The following is a 23,215-nucleotide window of genomic DNA, read 5'->3' on the forward strand; positions in this document are numbered from 1 at the left end:
ACATTGGTTTTGGTGAAATGTGTAACACTAGGCTCTTTGATGCTTCTGAAATCCCTCTCAGCAGGGTCCCTCCTTGTTTTGACTAATCATTTCTTCTTATTACTAACTGTTATGATTAGGAGAATTGCCTGAGTACAGGCCCAGTGTTTCCAAGACCCTAATGAGCAACACGTGCAGACTCGCTTAGCATAGTCCTGGAATCAGGGTTGTTCTGTTGCCTCAGGGAAGCTGCTGAGATGCCTCAGGGACAGGAGCTTCTTCCTGCCTCCATGAAATCTTCCCCCAGCCCCCAGAAAATGCTTTGCATCACAGCTGTGCTGTACACCATTAGGTGCCTCTACCCCAGGTGGAAGAGTTGTTAAGGATGAGATTTGGAACCTGCCAGCCCTGCACTCAAGTCTTGGTTCCACCAGTGCATGAGTTGGGCAAGTTTCTTTATACTCTGAGCTAGAGTTTTCTCATAAATAAACAGTAGACAGTAGTTCCTACTTCAAAGAGTGTTGGAAAGATAAGATTACATTAAGTAATTCACAAAATACCTAAGACAGTACTTTGCATACAGTATTTATCAATAAAAGAAAATTCAAGTTTCCATGTTGACCTCTACTGCTCTTTCAGATGCATGTAGTATCCAAAAGTTCAATTTATCTTTCTTGGTTCCGAAGACAATTCAAGGTCAGGTAGAAATCTGCTCCAGGGAAAGGACCCAAAACTGGTTATTTAGGCAGTGATATGAACAAGTTTCATCAAGTCAGAGCCAGGTCCACAGGAAGGCAATGGGACAGGGAGCCCTTTTGGTCACCTAGAAGGCAAGCACCATGCCCAGCACCAGTGCTGGGCATGCACACCTGTGTGACAAATATGCCTCCGCTAGTGACTGTGTGACCAGAGACAAGACATTCTGCCACTCTGGGCCTTTGTTTTCTTATTTTTAAGATGGGGATAATAATGCCTCATAGAGTTTTCGAGAGAAAATAGTGATATAGTATCTGTAAAAAGACTGTCTGTGCTATTTAGAGATGTTACAAAGTATTCAGAATCTGCCTCTTCTCATCTCCTCCGCTGATGTCACTCTGGCCCAAGCCACCATCACCTCTCCCCTAGATGACTGCTGTGGCCTCCTAATTGCTCTGCCTTCTTCCACCTTTATCCTCTTCTAGCCTGTCCTCCCCAAGGCAGCATAAGTCTAAGCATGCCATTTCTTGCTCAGAGCCCTCTTTACAGTAAAACCTCAGTTACAGTAAAATTCCTGGCAGGCTGAAACCAGGACTTATGAGTCTGCCTCCCCCACTACCTTTCTAATCTTTGTTATGACCCCTCTCCTTCTTGATTATTATATGTCCACCATGCTGCTTCCTTGATCTTCCTCAAAGAAGGAACCAAGTGTATTCCCACCTCAGGGCCTTTGCACATGCCAGTACTTTGGGTTGGGGAACACTCCCTCTAGATATTTGCATTGCTTCTGTCTCATCACACTCAGGTCTCTGTCCAGATGGCCTCTGCTCTGAGAGAGCTCCCCACACCACGCTGGCATGTTGTCTCCCCTCCTCCTTCTCTATGTATCACCAAAACCCTGTTACTGCTGATACTATTCATTTATCTACTTATTGAAATGTTATCTGACTCCTTCACTAGACAGTATACTCCATGAGGGCAGTGCCCGCGTCATTGTCTTCACATTCATCATTACCATATAACAATGAGTTAAAAATTACAGCTGCCAATAGAGAAGCCATCCTAAGTGACAGGCACTGTTCTAACCCTTCACTTACACTGCTCATTTGGTAGTCCATTACAACACTCCTACGGGTTGCTGTGATCATCATGCAGATTTTACCAGTGAGTACGCTGAGGTTTAGACAGGTTATGCCAAAATCCAGAATTCAACTCAGTTCTGTCTGTGTCTGAAGACCTGTGACTTCCCATCCTTAGTAATTTGCTGCTGGGGTTCATTTAAAACTGATTTCAAAGGTAGTATAAAATTTTCTCTGATAAGGTTGTGCTCACATGGCTGTTAGAAAAAGTAAACCAACATGATTTTCCTGAACTTTAATGCCCTCTCCTCCTTGACCCAGAGAGATATCCTGTACTTTGAGGAGAGGAGCCTCAAAGGATGCCTGAGCTTGTGGTGGGACGGGCATCAACCAACCTTCTAGCCAGCCCCTGCTGCCTTGGACCCTCAGCACAATTCTCTCTCTTGGAGGGACACCTCAGAATTTCAGACACCACTTATTCCATATGGAGCAAAACAATGTCCCATATGTCTGATATTCATTGTCAGCAGACTGCAGACAATTCTTGGTCTATTTTTTTCTAAAGATCCTGAGCCCGTCCAAGCTTCTGGTATTGAGAGGGGGATGTCTTTGGCATCCTTTAAATGACTTACTAGTCTGTCCATTTTGGTGCCACTACTTTCCACAGGTCCCTGGTAACTTATTCCTGGTTTCCCATATTGCCTCAATAACCTCCTTCCCATGGTAAAACAGGGCAACCCTTGTACCACTGGCCTCTGTTATCGGGGTCTTATTATGATGCCTGACATAGAATCTTTAGAAGCACCCCCACTGTTGGCGAGAGAACTCAGTGAAAGGGACAGGGAACACACAGGCTTATGTCACTCTCCAAGGTCCTGAACCAACATGCAGCACCACATCACAGCCCTTTCCTCTAGGACGCTGGTCATTCTTGTTTGATGTGCTCCTGTTGAGGGAATGATGGAAAAGGAATTACTATCATACTTAGGATGGGCAAGAGAAGGAGAGTAAGAGCTGAACTTAGGCTAGAGAGCATCATAGCCACAAATGGCACTTAGAAAGAATAAAGGTTTGGTGTTGTTTCCTTTTGTTTTGGCATTGTTTTCAAATAACCATTTATCAAGAAGAAAAGAGCACTGCACATGAAGTTGAATTCATGTTTATTTGATATTGGTACTACATCGCTGACAGTTGAAACTTTCCCTCTTTTGGCTTATGTTATCCTCCAACCTATCCTGCTTTTAGCCCTGTGTACCATACTTTGGGCTAGGTATAATAACCAGCCTGACTTGGTTCCCTGCATATTTTGCTCCCATAGAAGACCTCTTCAAAATTCTACAGCCCCCATTTCCCTGTCTGCTTCTGTTTCTTGAATTCTACTTCCCCATAAAATCTCAAAGATCCTTTTACCTTCTCCAGGAAGCCTTCCAGTCACTCAGACATGGTTCATTTAAGTAGCTGTGTCACAATAACCAACAGAGAAAGAAATACTCTGGTAGAATCCTTATTTTGAAAAGTGAATTCTGGACCATGCTACCTTCCCAGCCACTCACACCACACTCCCACCATCCATACGCCTGATATCATTTTCTGGTCACCCTCTCTACCACCTCTTCACCTTCATTTCATATCGAAGAGTGCTAAAGTCGATATTGAAGTACATATTCAATATTGAAGTTCATATTGAAGTACTTTTTCCAAACTACAATCTTGAATCTTCTCAGCCATGGAGAACATTACATTTGTTGCTCTCCTGATAATACCTAGGAGTCTTGAGTATCAAGTGTCCTTCCTGGCTCATTCCTGGACCCCACTGCAATTCTTTCACCTAAAGGGAGAATGAAAAGAGGGCACAGTTTGCTGTGGGAGTAAAGGAAAAGTTTATTTTCCCATAGGTCAGGGGAGGACAATGAATACCAGATACCAAGTTAAAGTCAGGCTACCGCTAGGGAGGCCAGGAAGCAGAGACACAGGTGTGGACAGAAGTCACAAGCCCAATACCTAATAAGAACTGGACCTATTCTAGAAACACAGCCCCATGCTCAAGGTTAAGGTTCTACCCCTTGGTAGAAGTGCTTGCTGGGGCTATGTGGCCTGGAAGGTGCAGATTGTGGCAGGCAGACTCCAAGGTGTTTCTTTGGACAGGTGCCAGAGATCATCTCTGAATCTATTGATTTGCACTGGTCATGTCTTTTCCCAAACATCTGTAACCCTTTGCATCTGTATCACTTTGATCCTTTACTGTGTGTGTTCACAGTTTCCGGTACTCCTTAGGTATGGCCTGAATGTGGGGTTTTCCAGGGGAGCGTTTCTCCCAGGTTATAGTTCCAACCTTGTGGACAACCACCATGGTTGCAACCTTCACCAGCACCCAATGGGGATGGATCCTAGGACACAGACCCTGGCTTCAGCAATGCACAATGAGCTATACCCTGCCTGCTTGGCACCTTATACCAGCCTAAAATTTACTACTAAATTCCTGATAAAAGAATTGACTTTGGGGGCCAACCTGTCTTCAGCAGATTTTCCCTTTGATTACTCAGGAGTGCTCTTATTTCCAGTTTAATGCCTTCGAATAAACTCACCCACTCTCTCCCACACACCCTGTCTCACCATTCTTTAAAAAATTATCTGGCCCAAATCACATTAAGAAGCAGGAGATTCTATCTTAATATGACAACACTTGGGCTGGCCCTGTGGGTCTAGAAGGATCCTGTTTAACCCTTTCTGATCCCAGTGACAACCATCCTCCATGCAGTCTGAGCCAACCTCTCAGGCACATCCTGGAGGACATTGGAGACCCATCTTCATAACTCATGACCCACCACACTCCCTCCTCACCCAAACAGAAAATCACGGCTCAACACTTCTCCCACCCTTTAAAAGGACTGAATTTCCTTAGCCCTTTAAACAGAATGCATTCATCAGAAGTAACCCTGGTAACAGATCAGAGAGGCTTCAAAAAGCCTGTCTGTATGTAATTAAGAAAAATGAGGAAGAGCAGGGAGCTCAGATGGGGAGACCACGGTGCTAAGCCCTGCCACTGCATTCATCGAGGGCTTTTGCTGAAGGAGATGGCAGATTTTCTTTCACTGTTCTGGCTTCCCTCTCTACTTCCCCTTGTAATGTTTTTGTTTAGTGGTCTCAATTGGCCTCCTTCCTAGAGATGTTGCTGGGGACCCAGATTCTGGATGAATACTCCCTGCAAGAGTAGGGCTCCAAGCCAAGGAGGCAGTGCCTGGATGGGTAGGGAAGTGGCTTAGCACCTTCCTCCAGGGAGATTTATGCAGGGGCCAAATCTACCCTGGTCAGACTTTCATTTAGGCATGAGGGAGACTGAGCAGTCTACCTGCAGGAATATGCCCATCTCATCAGGATGCTACAGTACAGCCATCTGGGGCCATCATCATTTTAACCACCCAGACATGAGACCCTGGTTTGCCAGCCCTGGAGCGGGCCTCATGGGAATAAGAGACAGAGCCCAGCATCGTTAGGAGGCCATCTGAGCCCTGGTGCTTTTTCTTCATAACACTTATTCTTATTTAAAATAATTTCATTTATTTCTCTGTTTCCTTCTAGTCTATTAGTTTTCTCTCACTGGAATATAAGCTCCATAAGAGAAGAAGCTTGCCCGTCTTGGTTTTTCTGCCTCTCAAGTGCTGAAAAGAATGCTGGGAGTATTTGTTAAGGGAGTAAATGAGTGAATGAGTAAATAATGAATGGTCATTTTTTTGTGGCCCAGATTCTGGTCACCTCCAGAAATACGCACTGGCACTTGCTTTGTGGGAGGAACAAGACGCACCCCTGCCCTCAAGGAGGCAGGGGAATGATACACTGCAGGGCATGTCTGGCTCTCCTAACCCTCTGAGCCCATTCTCCAGGGAAGGCCCTTAATGTCTGTTTCTGCTCCTTGGAAGGAAAGGATTCAGATTTATGTACTCCTGTACTCAACAACCATGACCCTCACAAGCCCCTATTCATGCCCCACAGATGCATTTGCTCTGAAAAGCACACATGAATGGGAAGGGGGCAGTGCCTGCTTTATATAAAGACTTTTCCTAATCAACATGAAAAATCCTTTCCCCTGGAAAGGGAGTTGGGGGTTGGGGGGAAACTCACTGCATTTCCTCCTGTTCCTCCTGAGCAGCTGGGAGCAAATGAACAGACATGGAGCAGCATCGACCAGGGTGGGTCTTCCTAGCTCTCAGGGAGGCCACTAGATCAGAGACTGGGCAAAATTCTCCATCCAGCTCTTCATTTGCCACCTTTGCCTCACCAAAGCCTCTGCCTCTCAGAGTAACAAGCAATGGGTCACAACTGATTACTGCTGCTGCTTCAAGGCCTCTCCAAGGCCCCTCCATCCACCTACAGCAGGGCATCCTGTCTTATGCTGGAGAGGGGCATATGTGGGGAACCTTTTTCTATGCACACTGAGCAGAGGTAGAAAACCAGGTTGGAGGGCAAAGTGCTGTCTGAGGATAGGAATCACAGAAACAGACCAGACAGCAGCCCCTGCCTACCAGGAGGCTACAGTGTGGTGAGGATGACAAAGAGAAGGAGACTATCACAATGCAGTGATGGTGTCTCACTTAGGCACCTGGAAATGAGCTATGGAAGCCCAGATGGGGAGAGCATGACTGCTGGACCTCAGGGAAGGGTCCTAGTGGAATGGGTGCTAGACCTTGAAGAGTGAGCAGGAGTTCATCAAGTTGATACAGAGGGAAAAGAACTTGAGACAGAGGGAAGAACAATGTGTAGAGGCTCAGAGGTAAGAAGAGAGTTTAGTGTGCACAGGAAATTTCGGGAACATTTCTACTAGCCAGAATACGAGGGGTGAAGGTCAACTGCCAGGGATGAGATCAAGAACAGCAAGATCCCACGGGGACTTGAATGACATGGAAAGGAGGGCAAGCATTTTGGATAATCAGGAAGCAGGGGGGGAATTGTGCAGAACGCTATGACTCCATGTGCAATTTAGAACTCACACTCTGGCAGAAGAGATTGTATCAGAGAGATGCAGAAGCAATGTTGGAGAATGAATTAGGAGGTTTTTGCAGTAGGGTAGGAAAAATGATGAGGCCAAGAATTCTGAGGCCATGGGGATAGAGAGGAAGGGACATATCTAAGGAAAAGTAGAGGAAGATGGACAGATTGTGCTAATAGTCCCTATGTTAGGGGATGCAGAAGATGTGGCTCCCAGAGCCTGACTGGTGACTACACAAGTGTTAATGAAGGTAAGGATTGAATTGTGTTCCCTGGATTTGTCACATAGAAAGCCAAAGGAAAAGCAGTCATAGCAGAGAAGTGGGGAAGTAACCAGGCTTCACTTGGCTGAGCAGGGAGAGAAGAAAGACAGTAAGTGTAGGATCTTGTTTGGAAAAGCTTGGCTCAGCCAAGAGTAAAGAAGAGAGGGTGTGCAATTTAGAGAGATGCCAGGTGATGATGTTTTGGTTTGGAAATGGCAAAGATTTGTATGAGTTTACATTGAGAAGCTGGAGTCAGTGGGGAGAGTGTAGCCAAAGCTCAAAGGAAAGAGGAGATAATTTAAGGAGGAAAGTCTCAATGGGTGAGAGGGATGGATGGTCACTCTCTTGATCAGTGCCTGCCTCCCCCTTACTCCGAGGCTGCCTTCTGAGTGATAGCCTAGGATGTCCCAAGGATGCAGTGAGATAAAAAGATTCACCCCACACCTAGTATAAAGCAAGCACTTAGTGAATGTCTTTATTTTGAGATGAGAAACAGGGGCCCGTGGGTGAGTGTAGGCTCTCTGCTATAAAAGTGAGACTAACAAGAGTGGCGTTGACTGCTGAGAGCTTGTGGTCTGTGTCCCATCAGTCAGAAGCAAACAGACATGTCTAAGACAGGCAGTGACCAATGTGGATGGTAATGAATTGTGCACTATGGGGCAAGGTTGGCCCAGCCCCGTAAGAGCCTACGTGGGACAGTACCGACTACCTTACCAGCACTAGCTATGTGATTATTTGAAAAGAGATGGATGTTTATTCCTGGGCAGATGGGCGGGGAATTCTTGAATGCTGTTTGCAAGACTTCAGTAAAAATGCTTCATGAATTCTGCCCTGTCACAAGCGTGCATGAACGCTGTGCTTTAGTTCAGGCCTAATGGGCTTTATATGGTACAGTACTGATTTTCTTTCATGTTTTAATAGAACCTGATTTAATATTTGCTTTCTGCTCTAGCTGCTTGCTGTTGACTGATTCAACACAGAATCCTTCCCTGGTGCCCCCCGACCTTGTTGTTATTCCCTCATTTTGTGTGTTGGCATTTGATTCCTGTCTCCAGCATGAACCACTTTACACATGTCTTCGTTCAGCTGGTGACAGTCACGTGCATGAATTCTGAATGCATTACTATCCGAAGCGGCTGCTCCAGCAGACCTGCCATTCGAAAGGGGGGCTTCCGGGCAGGATTCATTTTTATCGGTTAGACACTGAGGAGATGCAAGGCTCAGGCTTGGGAACCTGAGGCTATGATCTGTTCTGGTTTTGGGCAACAGATTCTCCAACTTAATCTCAAAAATGCCCAGCATTGTGACCATTAATTCAGCAATATTTTGGTCTTCTATGAAGCACCAGGATTTCCACAGTTTTGCAACAGGGCATTTCAATTTTCGCCAGATTGTGAAAAGTGGCCATAAACAGAGCTTTCCAGAGGAAGGAGGCTGCCCTTTGTGAGTCCCAGCGATCCTATCTGGTTTGTAAGAGAAAGTCTGTTCAGAGCAGGGCTATAGTTGAGAACGTGAGCTTTGGAATCAGGCAGGTATGGTCTTTCACACCGGCTTCAGTTCTTACAGACCTATGCAATCTACAGCCAGCCTCTTTTCTAAGCTTTACTTCCCCTTTCTATTAAACTGAGATAATTAGTGTATCTTCCTGGTAGGGGTCTTGTGGGGGAATAAATGAGGTAATGTATATAAAGCAGCGAGCAGAACGTCTAAACACACTCATGTTTTCTTATGTCATAGGGCCCAAAGTGACTACATGGACCTCTCCCACCCAATTCTGCTTCTTGTCTCATGTGTCAAAGTTGGTGCAATGTAAATATGCCTCTATTCAGGTGCTCTGGAAGCCTGTCCTACAGAGATGCATCCCTGCTACCACGCACACACCACATAGATCCTAAATTGTGTGAGATTTTGTGCAGAATTTCAGAATATGTTAGGGCTTTTGGAGGGGCCACTCATATCCCTCTACCGTTGAGTTCTGCACCAATTAAGATTAGACAAAGAATCCGGTAAATGTTCAATATATATACATTTTATTAATCCTAAACCTGGTTGGAGGATGTGGCTTGATCCTGGGAACAAAAGGCCTTAAACCCAGGTCCTGGAACCTTCTTTCCCTTGGCACATGTGATTGAAAGAAGAAAAGCCTCAGTGAAGATGATTGAAATGGGAGCTAGGGACAAGGTGTCATCTCTGTTCACCTATTATTTTTTCAAAATGAATAGGAGCATAGACATTTGGGGTTGAGGAAGGAGTGGGAGGCGAGCGCACTGATGAGGATGGGAATGCACCAGAGGCAGACAAGAGAGATGCTGGACAAGGAAGCTTATGTCTGGCCTCACTGGACCCTTCTTTGTCTCCCTGCAGGTGTCCCATCAGGTCCCCGCAATGTTATCTCCATCGTCAACGAGACATCCATCATTCTGGAGTGGCACCCTCCAAGGGAGACAGGTGGGCGGGATGATGTGACCTACAACATCATCTGCAAAAAGTGCCGGGCAGACCGCCGGAGCTGCTCCCGCTGTGATGACAATGTGGAGTTTGTGCCCAGGCAGCTGGGCCTGACTGAGTGCCGTGTCTCCATCAGCAGCCTGTGGGCTCACACCCCCTACACCTTTGACATCCAGGCCATCAATGGAGTCTCCAGCAAGAGTCCCTTTCCCCCACAGCACGTCTCTGTCAACATCACCACAAACCAAGCCGGTAAGTCTGGAGGCTTCTGTGCTCCTGTGTGGATGTGTGGCTGGCTCTTTGTCTCTAGGCAGGGACACAGCTGCAGACACACCCATCCTGCCAGTGTGCTGTCAGGCCTCTGTCCAGGAGTGAACGTGTCAGGTGATGGGCATTTGTGATCACATGGAGAAGGCAGGTGTAGTGTTGCGCTTCTGAGAATGAGCTGCAGACTAGGGGATTTTCTTGTGCCCAGCACAAAAGCAAAGAGGTGTGTCCAAGCCAGAATAGGACCTAGTGCTCTTCATCCAGCCTGAGCTCAACAAATCCTGTTGGAAAGTTGGATGAAGAGATGGACAGACAGGTGTGTGAGTGGACAAACAGAGGATTGTGTAAATAGATGGACAGAGGGGTGGGTAGGTGGACGGATGGACAGACGGTGAGTGAGTGGAGGCACTGAAAGGCTTTGAGAACAGGACCACCAATGATGCTTTATGGAAACCCAATGACAGAAATTTTCCAGAAATCATATGATAAAATCAATATTGCCTTCATTTTCCAATTAAACCTATGTAGTTCAAAAGTGTATTCTCCTTTATAGCTTGCTCTGATGAATGATATGCTGCTATTGAGACCTCAGATAGATGGCAATAGATTGCTTCCAATAACCAGCACATCCTCTGGCACAGCTCAGAACACATTTTCTTTTTCTTTATTTCTGAATCTTGCACTCTTCTGATCTTTTCTCTTCATTACTTTTCACAGCTCTTGCAAGAATCTGTTTATTTTTATATCAATTTAACCAGTCCATTCATGCACTTATTTATTCATTCATCATTAAGAGATAGTCATTTAGCATGTACTGTGTGCCACGCTGTGGATTAGACACAGTGAAGGATGCAGTGATACTTGGACACTATTGTTCCTCTCATGAAACTCATTAACTGACGAATTTAGAGGATATAGATACAAAGCACAAAGTTGCAAGGTAAAATGCTGTACGCATGCAGTAAATACCAAGGGAGTTAAAGAAAAATGAGCAATCTCTCTCCCGGGGTTACTGTGCAAGGCTGCAGAGGGGAAGTGAACATCACGTGTACAGGCAACGAGGGTCATAGGCAGTGGACCGTGATGTTATTTGGAATTATAGATTTTTTTCTCAATTAACAAATTCTAAAAGGACAGCTTGTTAGTAGAATAGCAGGAGCCAAGCATCTATCTCGGCTCTCTCTTCCTCTGTGTATCTGCGCCTCCCTGACCTTCTCTTTTCTACTCTATCCTTTCCTACTCACCTCCCCACCCTCAGACTCATTCTGCTTCTTTTAAAACCAGGCATCTTAGGCATCTTTGATGGCAGATGAATCTTGAGTTTAAGCTGTCAGAACTGAGAAGAAAAAAGGTGTCGTAGGAGAGCGTGTCTGTCCAGATGGCTGCGTTGTTGCTCTGTGTGTGTGTGTGTGTGTGTGTGTGTGTGTGTGTGTTCATGTGGTGTGTTTGTATGTATGTGTATGGTCACGTGTTTACATGCATACGCATGTAGTGAGAAAATAAGAGTGGAAGTGTAGAAGCCTCCAGCTGGTGACCACAGTGTTGGCGCCGTGAGACAAAGGTTGTGACATTTTGTCTTACCCAAAGAAAGGAGAATGGTAATTTCTGCATTATGTTAAGCATGTAACATGGGCAGCCTTTGTTAGCAGTATTTCCCTTGAAGAGTTTAGGCAGAAAACTGGCTGAAATATTTTAGTGTCCCAGCTTCTGGGAATGACAATCTTGCCAGGCTGTCATGTTACACTGGGCTTGGCTGTCTTTTCTCTCTCTCTAAGCATGTGCGAACAAACCTGCCACTTATATCGGTTTGCTTTTATTTCTGCCCTCCCTTCTCTTACCCTGCTATTCCCGAACCTGCCCATCTGCTTGTCTTGCCATCTGCACCTTCCTAGACTGCAGTGGAGCTGGGGGACCAAGGCTCTTGCAAGGGGCCCTGCATTACCAACATGTAAAATATTCATTTTTATCCTCACCCTTTTGCTCCTCCATGAGCACACTTCTCATGTGCTTTGTTCTCCCTCTGGCAGGCCCTTTAACCTTAATTATCCCTGATTTTGTAGTCCTAGCCTCCATTATCACCTTCCAATCTATGATTCCTGTTTGGTCACTCTGGAATTCTGGTGTCAGAGAGTTTACACTCACTGAGAGAAGGATCCAATTGCTTCTTGGGAGCACATGGTTATTGTAAAACAAATATCAAGTTGACCAGTAGTTCCTAATCTATGGGCTGTGGACTGAGGAACAGGCTGCCATTGCACTGATTTGATGAATCTATGTGTAAATACAAATTATTTTCAACCAACAGATAGTATTTTTTTAAAGATGAGAACCATCAAATAAACATTCAAACCTGAACTTCTGTGAGAACAGTTTAGAACCATGAACAGAAGCTATGTATTTTACCAGAGGTGGAAGAGAGACTAAAAAGTAGGCATCATAAAAACTCTAATGACTCAGATCCATGAAAGGCTGAGGTGGGTGGACCCATGTGTTACCAACAGGTCTTGACATGTCTAACCTTCCCAGAATACCCCTGAGCTAGTTCACTCTGGGTCAGATCTAGCTCAGTCTTCCTCCCCTGGCTTCATTGTATGGTATGACCCCTCTTTGTGCCTGTGGCCACCTGTCCTACTGTTTGGGTCATTAGTAGCTAGATGGAAGGCAAAGAATTTGACCAAGAGGAGTCCTGGGATCAATCATTAAGTCAACCTGTGTTTATTGAATGCATACTCTATGTTTGGAACTGCCCAAACTGTGAAGTGGCTTTGGACTACTGAGTGGGTCCGGATTGAGAAATAGATGAGTAATAATGATTATAGTTGACACCTCCTGTTTGTGTTTCTTTTGAGTTCACAAAGAATTTTGGAATTATGTGGACTCATTTAATCCTCGTAATTACACAATGACTTGGGGATTATTGTTCCTATTTTTCTGATAAGAAAGCAGAGACTTAAAGGGATTTGGAGAGTCTAGGATTAGAAAGAGATCAACAGGATGTCCCTTGTCTGTGTCTACCTTATGGTGTTCTGTCCTAAAAGTGGACAGTACCTCTGGGCCCCCCATTTCATAGTCTCCAACAATAGGCTCTTCTTGATTCCAAGAGATGAGATCTAAGAAAAGACCTTGGAGATTTTTGCTATCATTTGTTTTTGGTCATTGGGCACATGGTAGATACAGTTTTTCACTCAGAGACAAGCTTGTCTGTTGAGTTCTGAGATTCAGAGAGCCTTCATCTTCTCCCATCATGACCCCAGTTGTGTCTATAGTCATAACTATTCAAGGACCAGGTATCACTTGGAGAGTTTCAGGACTGGATCCTTACCCAGTCCAAAGGCAGTGGCAGAGAACTGATATCTTTGAGCACCTCCAATGTGCCAACCCCTACCACATGTTTTTTTGTTTTTGTTCTTTTTATAGAGAAGGTGGGTCAGATGAAGAAACTTAGGTCAGAGCAGTTTTGAATTTGCTCAGCATCTCACAGCCAACAAATGATTCTGAGAAACATCATTTGCACCTCCCTAGGCTGCAGATATTTCTGAGAAACATCATTTCTTGGCTGTGAGATGGTTTGTGGCCGTTTTATCCTCAGACTGATGAAAAATCACATTGTAGTGGACTATGTAAGTCATAAGCTCTCTCTAAGCTGTTGCCACATTGCTAGGCCACTTTAGCTGTCAAAAAAAATGTCCATCATCTTTGGTCAGGATTGGTCATGAATTATGCAAGCTCAAATTTACGTGAGGTCTTCAGGGATACATCCTTGGACTGAATACAGCTGCCATGAGTTTAAAATAGACCAGATCAGGTGCAACTCTCTCTGTTCCAGTGGCCAAGTGATCTGCAGAGAGATTGTTATCACCACTAACTCCTGCAGTCACTCTCTGGCATCTGGCCCCAGATTCAGACTGATGGCCGGATCATCTGGCTGTCAGAGAGAATTAAGTGAATGACAAACTTTACTTCTCTCTTCTGCCAAATAGACTTGGAGTGTCAAAGTTGGAAAAGAAGACCTCAGAGGAAATCTTGGGGGTATAAAAGATGAATCCGACCAGCACATGAACTTGGGACCATCTAAGCCAGAGAGAACAAACTCAAAGACCCCTAAGGCCAGGCAGGTAATGGAGAGCAGCAAAGCGGGGCCAGGTACAAGGCAATAGGGAGTGGTGGGGACTTCAGGGAACTAAAAAGCAGAGAGGCAGCCATTGTTCAGCTCCAGCAAGAGTTGCCATGCCCAGCACTGCCTGATTTTATAAGCTGAAAATCCAGATTTAAAATGTTGACAACTGATTAGAAAATTTTAAAGCACTTGGGAGCCAAACAAATCCAATTCTGGATTTAGCCTGTTGGCAATGGTTTGTAACCTCTGATTCAGAGGGTGAATCTGATTAACCCAAGTCTTACTGCCGAGCATGCTCTGTTTTCCATTCTCATTCCACCGTGGGGCAGTCATCTTCCCCACCTCTGGGCTCATGGTGGCAGAGTGCAGTGGGGTATTCCTGGGCTTTCTTTCCCTCTCTGCTCCTCACATGAATCATGCAAGTTCATTGAACTGGCAAGATCCCTCATTTCTCGCCTATAAAATATGAGTCATGATACCTGCTTCCTAGTACTATAGTGACAAGCAAATGAGACAGCAGATAGAAAATCACTCTGTAAACTATGCTATGGACTGAGAGATTAGCATCATTTCTGGGAATATGTCTTGAGCTAGAGAGCAATTTGCTGTACTTTTTCTCCCTAGACTGTTTCCTTCCAAGGCTTCACAGTTTCTTTGTTTGGGACTGATGTTATCTGTATCAGATACATAACAGATATTGGTTTCTCCATTCTGTGCGGGGAGGAATAGGCACCAGAAACGAGAGTGGCAAAGTCTGTATCCCAATGAGCTAATGATGAGGGAGGAACTGGAAGCCCAGAACCTGGATACCTGCCACTGGATGATTCTGATGTTCAGAGGAGCCTGTCTATCTTTTCTCATTGTGTATTTGAAGAAGCAACAATTTCCCCCTTACTTGCATGATCCTATCAGCACAATTTATATTTGACATTTATATTATATGCAGTTAATGTATGGCCTGCATGCCACTTCCGTGTGGAATACTATTCATCATGCCCACAACACAGACACAACCCATTACTTACTTTCTTTAAAAAAATGCTGCACTATTTCTGTTAACAGTTACAAGCCCATATAGTTTGTCCATTTTTAAGACACTTTTGAAGTTCTTAGACAGTTAAAGTCACTCGAATACACTAATTTTCTTACAAAAGAATTACCTAGCCCATCAACTCCTCTGAATACATCACCTAATTTGCATTATTCCTTGGTTAAATATAGTATTTGCATGCATAAAGAGTAATCTTTGAATATGAAAAGGAATTTTATGATATTGCAATGTATTGAGCTCTTTGGAGGAAAGATATTATGTAAATCTCAAAATTAAATATTAAAACAATATTACACTGCTGCCTGTAAAAATGTAGAGTGTTAAGATCCATATGCTAAAGCCAGTTCATTTTTAAGGGCTGTGCTCATTGGAAATTAGCAGGCAAAATTTGCTCCAATGCAGAGAAAAGATTGAGTGAGAATCTTAAAGACTAGAAGGACTTGAAAGAAAACTTTCATTGAAGTTAATAAAGAAAAGTTAAAAAAAAACTTAAGCAAATAAAATTTTCACTGTTCTTAATTCAATTTCATAGTTCGTTTCGTTGCTTTCTTCTCATTGTTAATTCTAGAAAAGGTTGTTTTTATTGTTTCTTAAGCTCTGGCATTGAGAAGGAACTTCCGGTTGGCCTCAGAAGGGCCCTGGTCATTTGCAAACAATGATGTGTTCTCCATTGAGCTGAGAGGGTGAGCAGATGGCACTGCCCCTGACCAATGTCCTGGCTTCTATCCTTGGCAACCTTGGGGTCCTCCACCAGATGGTGAGCTGTGTGGAGAATCACACTTTCTCACCTACCACCAGTTTCCTGAGGGAACGGCCGCACAATGCCAGGCACAGAGAGCCTTGATTAATATTTGCCAGATGGCTTCAGTCCCCACAGATGAGCATTAGTATGTAAGTGTTTGGCTGGGGAGTGGTGATGAGAATGTGTCCTGGTGACCCACAGGTAACATCGTAAGATAGCCTCCCAGATGAGTCAGGTAATCTGGAGTCTTCCTCTGCTGTGACTCCTTGCAGGAAGACTTAGGGAATGTTGCTTAGGATGATGCTACAAGCCCTAATCCACTCAGAGGAACACAGAGAGACTCAACCACTCTCAAAGGGATTGGTTTGTTTGGGCAGTTTAACTTTGGAAATGTATTCATTCACTTAACACATTCTTTGTGACTGCTTAACAAGTACTGCTTGCAAGTACTGGCTCAAGGGTACTGCTTCTTAGGGGCTCTCATTCATTCGCCTACTTGTCGAATATTTTCAAGGCCTTTCTGCATGCCATATACTGCTGTAAACACTGGGAACACAGCAGCACACATAACAGACAAAAATCTGTGCCTTTGTGGAGCTTGCATTCTAGTCAACAGCACTCACTGAGACTGGGATCAGAGGCCCAGAAAAGTCACAAAGTAAGCAGGTGACTGAATTGGGAAGTGACTTGATGGGGTGCAGGACCCTCAGCTGGGCTCTTGGTACCACCCTCTTCTGTGGTGCCCACTCTTACATTCCAAAAGTTAGGATGGAACTACATGTTATTGCCAGAGGGCATTTCAGTTGGTGGTGGATGTAGCTATACAGTGACAGTGTGTTGGATGGGATATTTTATTGTTCAACAGACCAATTTGAATGAACTCCTTGTGGGTGGATATCACACGCTGGGCCACACAGTGGTTGAGTATGAGAATTCTTCTTTCCAGGTCATGAGCAGTGACTTGTGATGCTGCTAACAGCTCCAGAACTGCCTTCTTCACTCTGCCAGGATTACCAGAGTGCCCACAGGACTCAGGGACCTATTTGCTTGTTTACTCCATCTTGGGCCAGGCACTCCAAGTACATAGCTTCAGGAGTAAAAATGGCTACTGACAATGAGACTGGAGGAAATTTCTTACTCTGTAAGGATCTTATATCCACATGAGATTGTTATAACCCTTATTGGAGAGGGGACACCAGTTGGATTATGAGATAGTTGCGGTTCACCTTGTGAACTATCTCATAAAGAGGTATCTCATAAAGAGGCAAAGAGGATGGGAAGGAAGAGGATCCAGGGGATCCATCCACTCCATGCTCCTGTGGCAAGTCAACTCCATGAGCTAACTGGCATCTCCAGGAGAGAAAGCCCTGTATCTATCCTGTTGACTATTGTGTCCAGATAGGTGTCTAGTTGGGTGCCTGAAATATAGAAAACAATCAATAAATGTTCATTGAATGAACTAATAACTTGTTAAATAAATACATGAATGAGTGCTTCAGTCTTTCTTAAAGTAATCTCAGGCATCAGCAAATGGTGCAGCTTTAGCTGTCTCTGTGATCTTTCCTTTATCAGGCATCTTTGGGTGGGGAGCTGTGATTGCAGTTTCCCCCTATATTCTCCTAGATGTTGGTAAGACCTGAGGCTTCCTGTGTGCACTGCATCCCCAAACCATAACCATGGCTCTGTGGGAGCTGCTCTTCTACGACCTGGCCTGTCCCACCTCCCCCACTGGCAGGGTCCCAGCTGCTTGAGCAAATGCAGGGAGGGTGGTTAGGATGGCATCCCAGCACTGTTGTCTGTCCCCCTGCATGCCAGTCCCGCGCCTATCATTTTCACAGTACCATCCATGTTAAACAGGCAGGAGCACCAGGGGTTTCTGAATGCAGCAATTAACAAAACAGTAATCAAGCTAAGTGTTTAATTTCAGAAAATTAACATCTTCTCTGAGCGGATGTGAAAGATGGAGGAAAAAGGCACATTGAATGTTCTGGGTAAATAAAGGCAACGCTGGACCACAATTATTTTTCAGTGCAAGGGAGACTCTTTGCCAATCCCTCAGGCCTCGGGATCAGTTTCCTTCTGACAGCCAAACTGCAGGAAAGTCTTAGCTGTAGAATTGAGCCTTAGGATTTTAAAGTGTGTGTGTTTCTTTCTTTTTTTTTTTTTTTTCTTTTTTGACAGTAGAGCAAATGCGTTCACCATTTAGAAGAGCTTGGGGGAACAAGAGCCCAGTCATGCCCCCTAGGAGTGCATCTGCCCTGTACAAACTCCCAATGTGATGTATGTTGCCCTTCTCTGAATTGTACTTGTTAAAGGGACAGTATGGTGATTTCTTGGATGTGCATTAGTTGTTTATGTGCTTAGGCTCTATTTCTCCTGGCAGACTGAGGGCTCCCAAGGGAAAAGGCCATGTCTTTCTCCTCCCAGTAGACCCTGCCCCTCAGCAATGTGTCCTCTGCTATAAGGTGTCCTGGCTGACCTTATACCATGTCACACTCTGGTGCTGCCTCCTAAACCAGTGGTCTGGATTTTGTTTGCAGGAAGAGGCTTGCGTGTAGGGAGGGAAGCTTGCTAGGAGGTGGGTGTGCAGGGGACTGGGTCCCTAGAAGAACAGTGAGGTCCTGCTACCATCTGTTTCCTCATCTGATGGCCTGGATGGGAGTGAGTGCCTGGGATAGAAGACTGGAAGAGCAAGGAAAGTGGCTTTGCGTGAGGGATGCTATGAAGTTTGAGGCACAGAGAGGCAGTCTTGAGACTATGTGATGAGGTACCATCAGTAACTATGGAGGCAGGGCTCTCAGAGGGGCACTGAGCCTGGCACTGCCCGAGGAAGCACTGAAAACCACGTTCCCACAGGACCGCAGGTCCTTGGGGGAGGGGGGTGCCTGGCCATCTGGCTTAATAAGCAATGTTCCTTGAGGGGTCTCACAGGCAGCTGACATGGAGAACAAAGAAAGCAAAGCAGGAGAATGAGAGTATAGTTTGCGAGTGCAGAGGAGACATCCCCAGTGTCTCCCAGAAGTATTCAGGGACTGCATCAACAGAAAACAGGTTTTGGTTCTGCACATGCATAATTTGTGGAGAGTTTGAGTACTGAAATCAGGATATTACTTATGCAGTTGGATATTCAGGCTTCTATTTTCTCTGGAAGGTGGGAAATAAGATTGGTTGCTGAGAGTGAAGGGGAAAGCATTGGGGTTGAAGGTTTGAGGAGAATGGAAAAAGCTTGGCAGTGCTATTGAAGAGAATGGGAAATGGAACTATTCAGGTAAATTCAATATTTCTGGAAAGTACTGAGAGCTCATTTGAAGTTGGTGATCACATGTTTAGAAAGCCACCTCTTTTTCCTCTTGTGTGGCTTTCTCAGCAGTATATGGCTCCTGAACAGCAGGCCCTACTGGAAACATCACAAATATATCTCTGGTTGAGCTTTGACAGTCATATGCTCTGAAAAGATAAAGGCAACGTATGCCTAAGGGTTTGGGGAGTATTGTGAATTATGTTATTGCAAAGATGGAGCCTAAGATGGATAATAATGGATATGAATAAAGGAGAAGGCTGATGCATTTGGTGGAAGTAAATGCCAAGAGGCCAGATGAGGCCAAAAAGAGTTGCAGTGGGCTCATCTGAGGTGGTGAGGAAGCAGAATATTTAGACTTGTGATTTTGCAAATTGAGTGACTTTAGGCAAAGCAGAGTCTAAGTGTGCCATGGGAATTGGCAGGCATGGAAGAGTTGCAGAGGCCAGGGAACTGAGATCATATTGTTTAAGTGAACATTGAAGTCACACACAGGAGGGCAAGGCTCAGGGCAGAGAGAAAGACAAAGACAGAAGCTCATGCCTCCAATGAATGGGGGTGTGATGGTGGGAGGGAGTATATGGTGGTCCCAAGACCTGGAGAGTGGTGGTCTAGCCAAATGGCATTTTTGCGAAGGGTGCAGGAGATGGCGATTGATGGTGTGAAACAGACAGTCAGGAGCAAGGATGACAAACCCCACTTCCTGACCCTGAGGTGTGCTGGATGCAAAATCATAAACTGTCACCAGTTGAGAGGGCTGCAAGGCAAAGGTGTCCTCGAGGGACAGCTGCTCTTCCTTAACGCAGACATAGAGTGAAGGCTCTGAGGGAAGGTGGTGGGTACAAGGGAGTTTCCTGATTTGTAAATGGAGGGCCCAGGGTGGGGGTGTGCTCAGTAGTCAAAGGAAAGTCAGAATCAAGGAGAAGAGACCCAGAACTCCATGGGGTTGGTGATGTCCAGAAAGGGGCTAGAGTGGGCATGGCAGGATGGAAGCCGGCCTGTGGAGCCTGGTGGGCTGCTCTGAGGAGGAAGGGCTCTGGACCTTCAAGCCAGAAGACTCAGACCTCCAGGCCTGGAGGAGGATGGTCACAGTGACTGCAGGTGCAGCTCCCCTGCCCAGCGTTGGTGGCAGTGATGTCAGCCTTAGGGTGGTAGTGGTAGGTCCTCCAGCTGCATTGGGGATTCAGCTGAATGTGTGATGGTGAGAGCCAGATGTAACAGGGGCACACAACCTGTGATGGGGTATCTCCTGTGGCCTCTCCACTGGTAGTGTTTGGAGTGGACTGCCGTTCATGACCAATCATTAAACAGACCAAAGCTGCCAGTGCTCTGCTCTTGCCCCACACCTGGGAAAGGCTGGCAGACCTGAGGGGAGGCAGAGCCCTGTGACATGCCCCAGCTGACATGTGAGTACCAATGGTTGTGTCCTCAGCAGCCGTCAACAGTGCTTAGATGCCTGCCTGAAGAGTATCCTGCTCCACACACACCTCCACAGCCTCCCACAGTTGCAGGGTCACAGAGTGCAGGTTTGCTATAGTTTTCACATAAATAGCACCTTCTAAGGCACCTTTTGATTCCTGCAGCAGGGAGGAGGAGCTGTGGGAAAATGCCAGGTTGCAGTGACCCAGGAGGCAGAGGGGCCACCAGGAACACACTGCAGCCTGCCTCCTCCTCCAGGCACAGGGCTCTGCACACTTCCACCATGGGTGGGGACCCCTGATCTCCCTGAGGGCACAAGGGGTCCCAGAAGGCAGTGCCCATCCATTAGTGATGCTGATGTAACTCAATGTCCCCCACCCCTATGCCTGGCCTCCTCAAGGCTCTGGAAATGCAGAGTGCATGAGTTGTGAGGAGGGAGCCCTACACTGGTCTCAGGGAAAGGAGGCCCCGCTGTTTCTGGCTCTGCACCAACCTTCTGCGGACTTGGGGATGTCATTTCCCCCTCTCTCATCTTCATTGCTCTAATCTATAAATTGTAAGAGCTGACCAAAACTGAATGGTCTCAGATGCCCCGTCAAAGTTTAACATTCTGATTTCTAGGTTTCTAGACAAGCAGTTCTCAAACTTGAGCATGTGTCAGACTCCTGTGAAAGACTTGTTAAAACACAGATTGCTGGGCCCACACCCAGAGTTTCTGATTCACTGAGTCTAGGATGTTGCTCTGGAGTCTGCCTATCTTACCAGTTCCCAGATGAGGCTGATCTGGGACTACATTTTGAGAACTTACAGAGTCAGATGTATGATCCCAATAAAGAACGGCACCCCGCCCCCAAACATGTACACATCAAAAGTAATATCATAAATGAGGGCCGCTGCTATAAACCCACATTCCCAGATCAGCCACCAACCCTTAACCCCCACCTGTCACTCCCCCATTCCCCTTTGGCATGGAACCGAAAAACCCTTAGTGGATGGACCAGTGAAAGAGGAGCCTGTGGCTCCCTGCCTTGGGGTATGAGACTGAAGGCCAGGCCTGAAGCCCTCATTTATTATCCCATTCACATCTCAAATTCAGCCAGAATTCTAGAACAGCACGGAGCAGGGTACACACCTAAGGAAGTCCTCTTTCCCCAGGTGACTCCCAGGGTAGGGAGGAAGATAGGAAGCGAATGTCAGAGACATCTCAAGGCAAAGCCCAGAGTAAAAGCAAACAAGAAACCAATGTCCACAATAGAGGAAAACAATGAGAAGAATAATTAATTCTGCTTTTGTATTTATACCCAGTCTCCAAGTTAATTGCTTATTTGTTTAATCTACTTTGACCAGAAGTGTTACTGCACCAAAAATATTTAATGAGTCAGGTCTTCTAATGTAAAATTCAAGCATATTTGTGCAATGGAATGAGTTTTCATCTACAGTGGGAGAACCAGTTATCTAAGCAGGACCTTTTCAGCAAAGTTACCTCCTAGAATAGAAATGTCAGAGGAAACACAGTTCATCTGTATTGCAAATTGTTCTTCTTTGGTCGTGAGTACTAGAGGGCCGGAAGTCTTTAGCTGATATTTAAATACGAACTTTGGTTTTTGGATATGGGATGTGTTTCGTATATTAAAAAAAAAAAAGAAAAAAAAAGATGGCCAGCCAGCCCAATCCTTCATTCCCAACCCCATCACTCATAGCTTCTAGGATCTCACAGAAGTCCCTCAAGGGGACTTCCGGAGACTGCTCAGCATTGTTTGGGTCTCTCTATAAACCTTACAGAGTCTGGGTTGGGGAGATAGAAAATGGACTGACTTCAAGGCCCTAGCAGCTGTGATTCACCCAGAGCAGCTCTGAATTGTTCTGTTTCACATTTTATGCTTCAGGGAAAACTTTGTTTGGAGAAAGGATTTCATAGCTTTAAAAAATAGAAAACCGCCAATGTTAGGGTAACATTACAATTAAACAATCCCAGTGAGATGGGGATGGACCCAACCTGCTAGGTTTCTTTATCTACACCACAGAGAACTTCTGTCTCTAATCCCTTGTGACTACCATATTCTATGATCTTTGTGGTGCGGGCTGCCAAATCACAACCCTGGCTCCCTTTTCCACCTCATGCTCCTTCAAAGGCCAATATTCATGTTTGTTACAACAAAGGGATTTTCTGACTCCTTTTACCTCTGAGGTCTTTAGAGAAAAGCCCGCAATCATCGCAATAAGAGTAAATTTTTGTTGAACATTTATTATGTGCTAGCACACTGTGAAGAGGCTGAAAACGTGGTCCTTCCCTAAAGACTTTATTGCAGTGATGGACAGCAGAGGTGAGCACCTCGGAAGGTAGATCACAGTGCACTGTGTCCCAGCGTGGAGATCACACCCCAAGGGGCTTTGGGTTGGGAGGCAGGAAAGGGCACTCTGGTAGGCGTGACCAGGCAAGGATAAGCAGTGCGGGGCAGTGTGTGGCTCCCTCTGTGCCTTCAAAGGCCGGCAGGGTCATGAAAAGAGGTGCCCACAGGGAATGGCCTTCTTGGAAGAGACTCCAAAAGATGAGTTCTTTTTGGATATGGTGAATAGAGCAGTTAGATAAGAGTGATAAGTTCCTAAGAGGGAACCGTGGGAAAGAGTCTGGAATGGTGAGTGGCTGTCACATTGCTAAATGTTTAAGAGGGAATTAGGGCTTTTTCCAGTGGGGATCCATTGAAGGTTTTGAGCATTGGAGTAACAAAGGAAAAACTGAGTTTAGAAAGATTAATATGGCTACAGAGTAGTTTGAAGTGAATGAGTTAGAGGTGGACAAGAGAGTTAGGACAGTAAGTACATGAGGCACAATGAGATACAGGTGACGAGACCTGTAGAGAGGCAGTGGCAGG

At 45.5% G+C, this 23,215-nt stretch overlaps 1 protein-coding gene across 1 annotated transcript in view; it reads left to right on the forward strand.

Annotated features, from left to right (window-relative positions):
• Window positions 1-23,215, forward strand: part of EPHB1 (EPH receptor B1) — a 443,952-nt gene that overhangs the window by 314,452 nt on the left and 106,285 nt on the right. The window contains exon 5 of the mRNA XM_012000023.1: window positions 9,365-9,700. Within this exon, the coding sequence (XP_011855413.1) occupies window positions 9,365-9,700 (336 nt within the window). The remainder of the gene's footprint in view (window positions 1-9,364; window positions 9,701-23,215) is intronic.

This window comes from Mandrillus leucophaeus, unplaced genomic scaffold, assembly GCF_000951045.1.
Source record: "Mandrillus leucophaeus isolate KB7577 unplaced genomic scaffold, Mleu.le_1.0 Scaffold612, whole genome shotgun sequence".
In the NCBI taxonomy this organism is placed as follows: Eukaryota; Metazoa; Chordata; class Mammalia; order Primates; family Cercopithecidae; genus Mandrillus; species Mandrillus leucophaeus.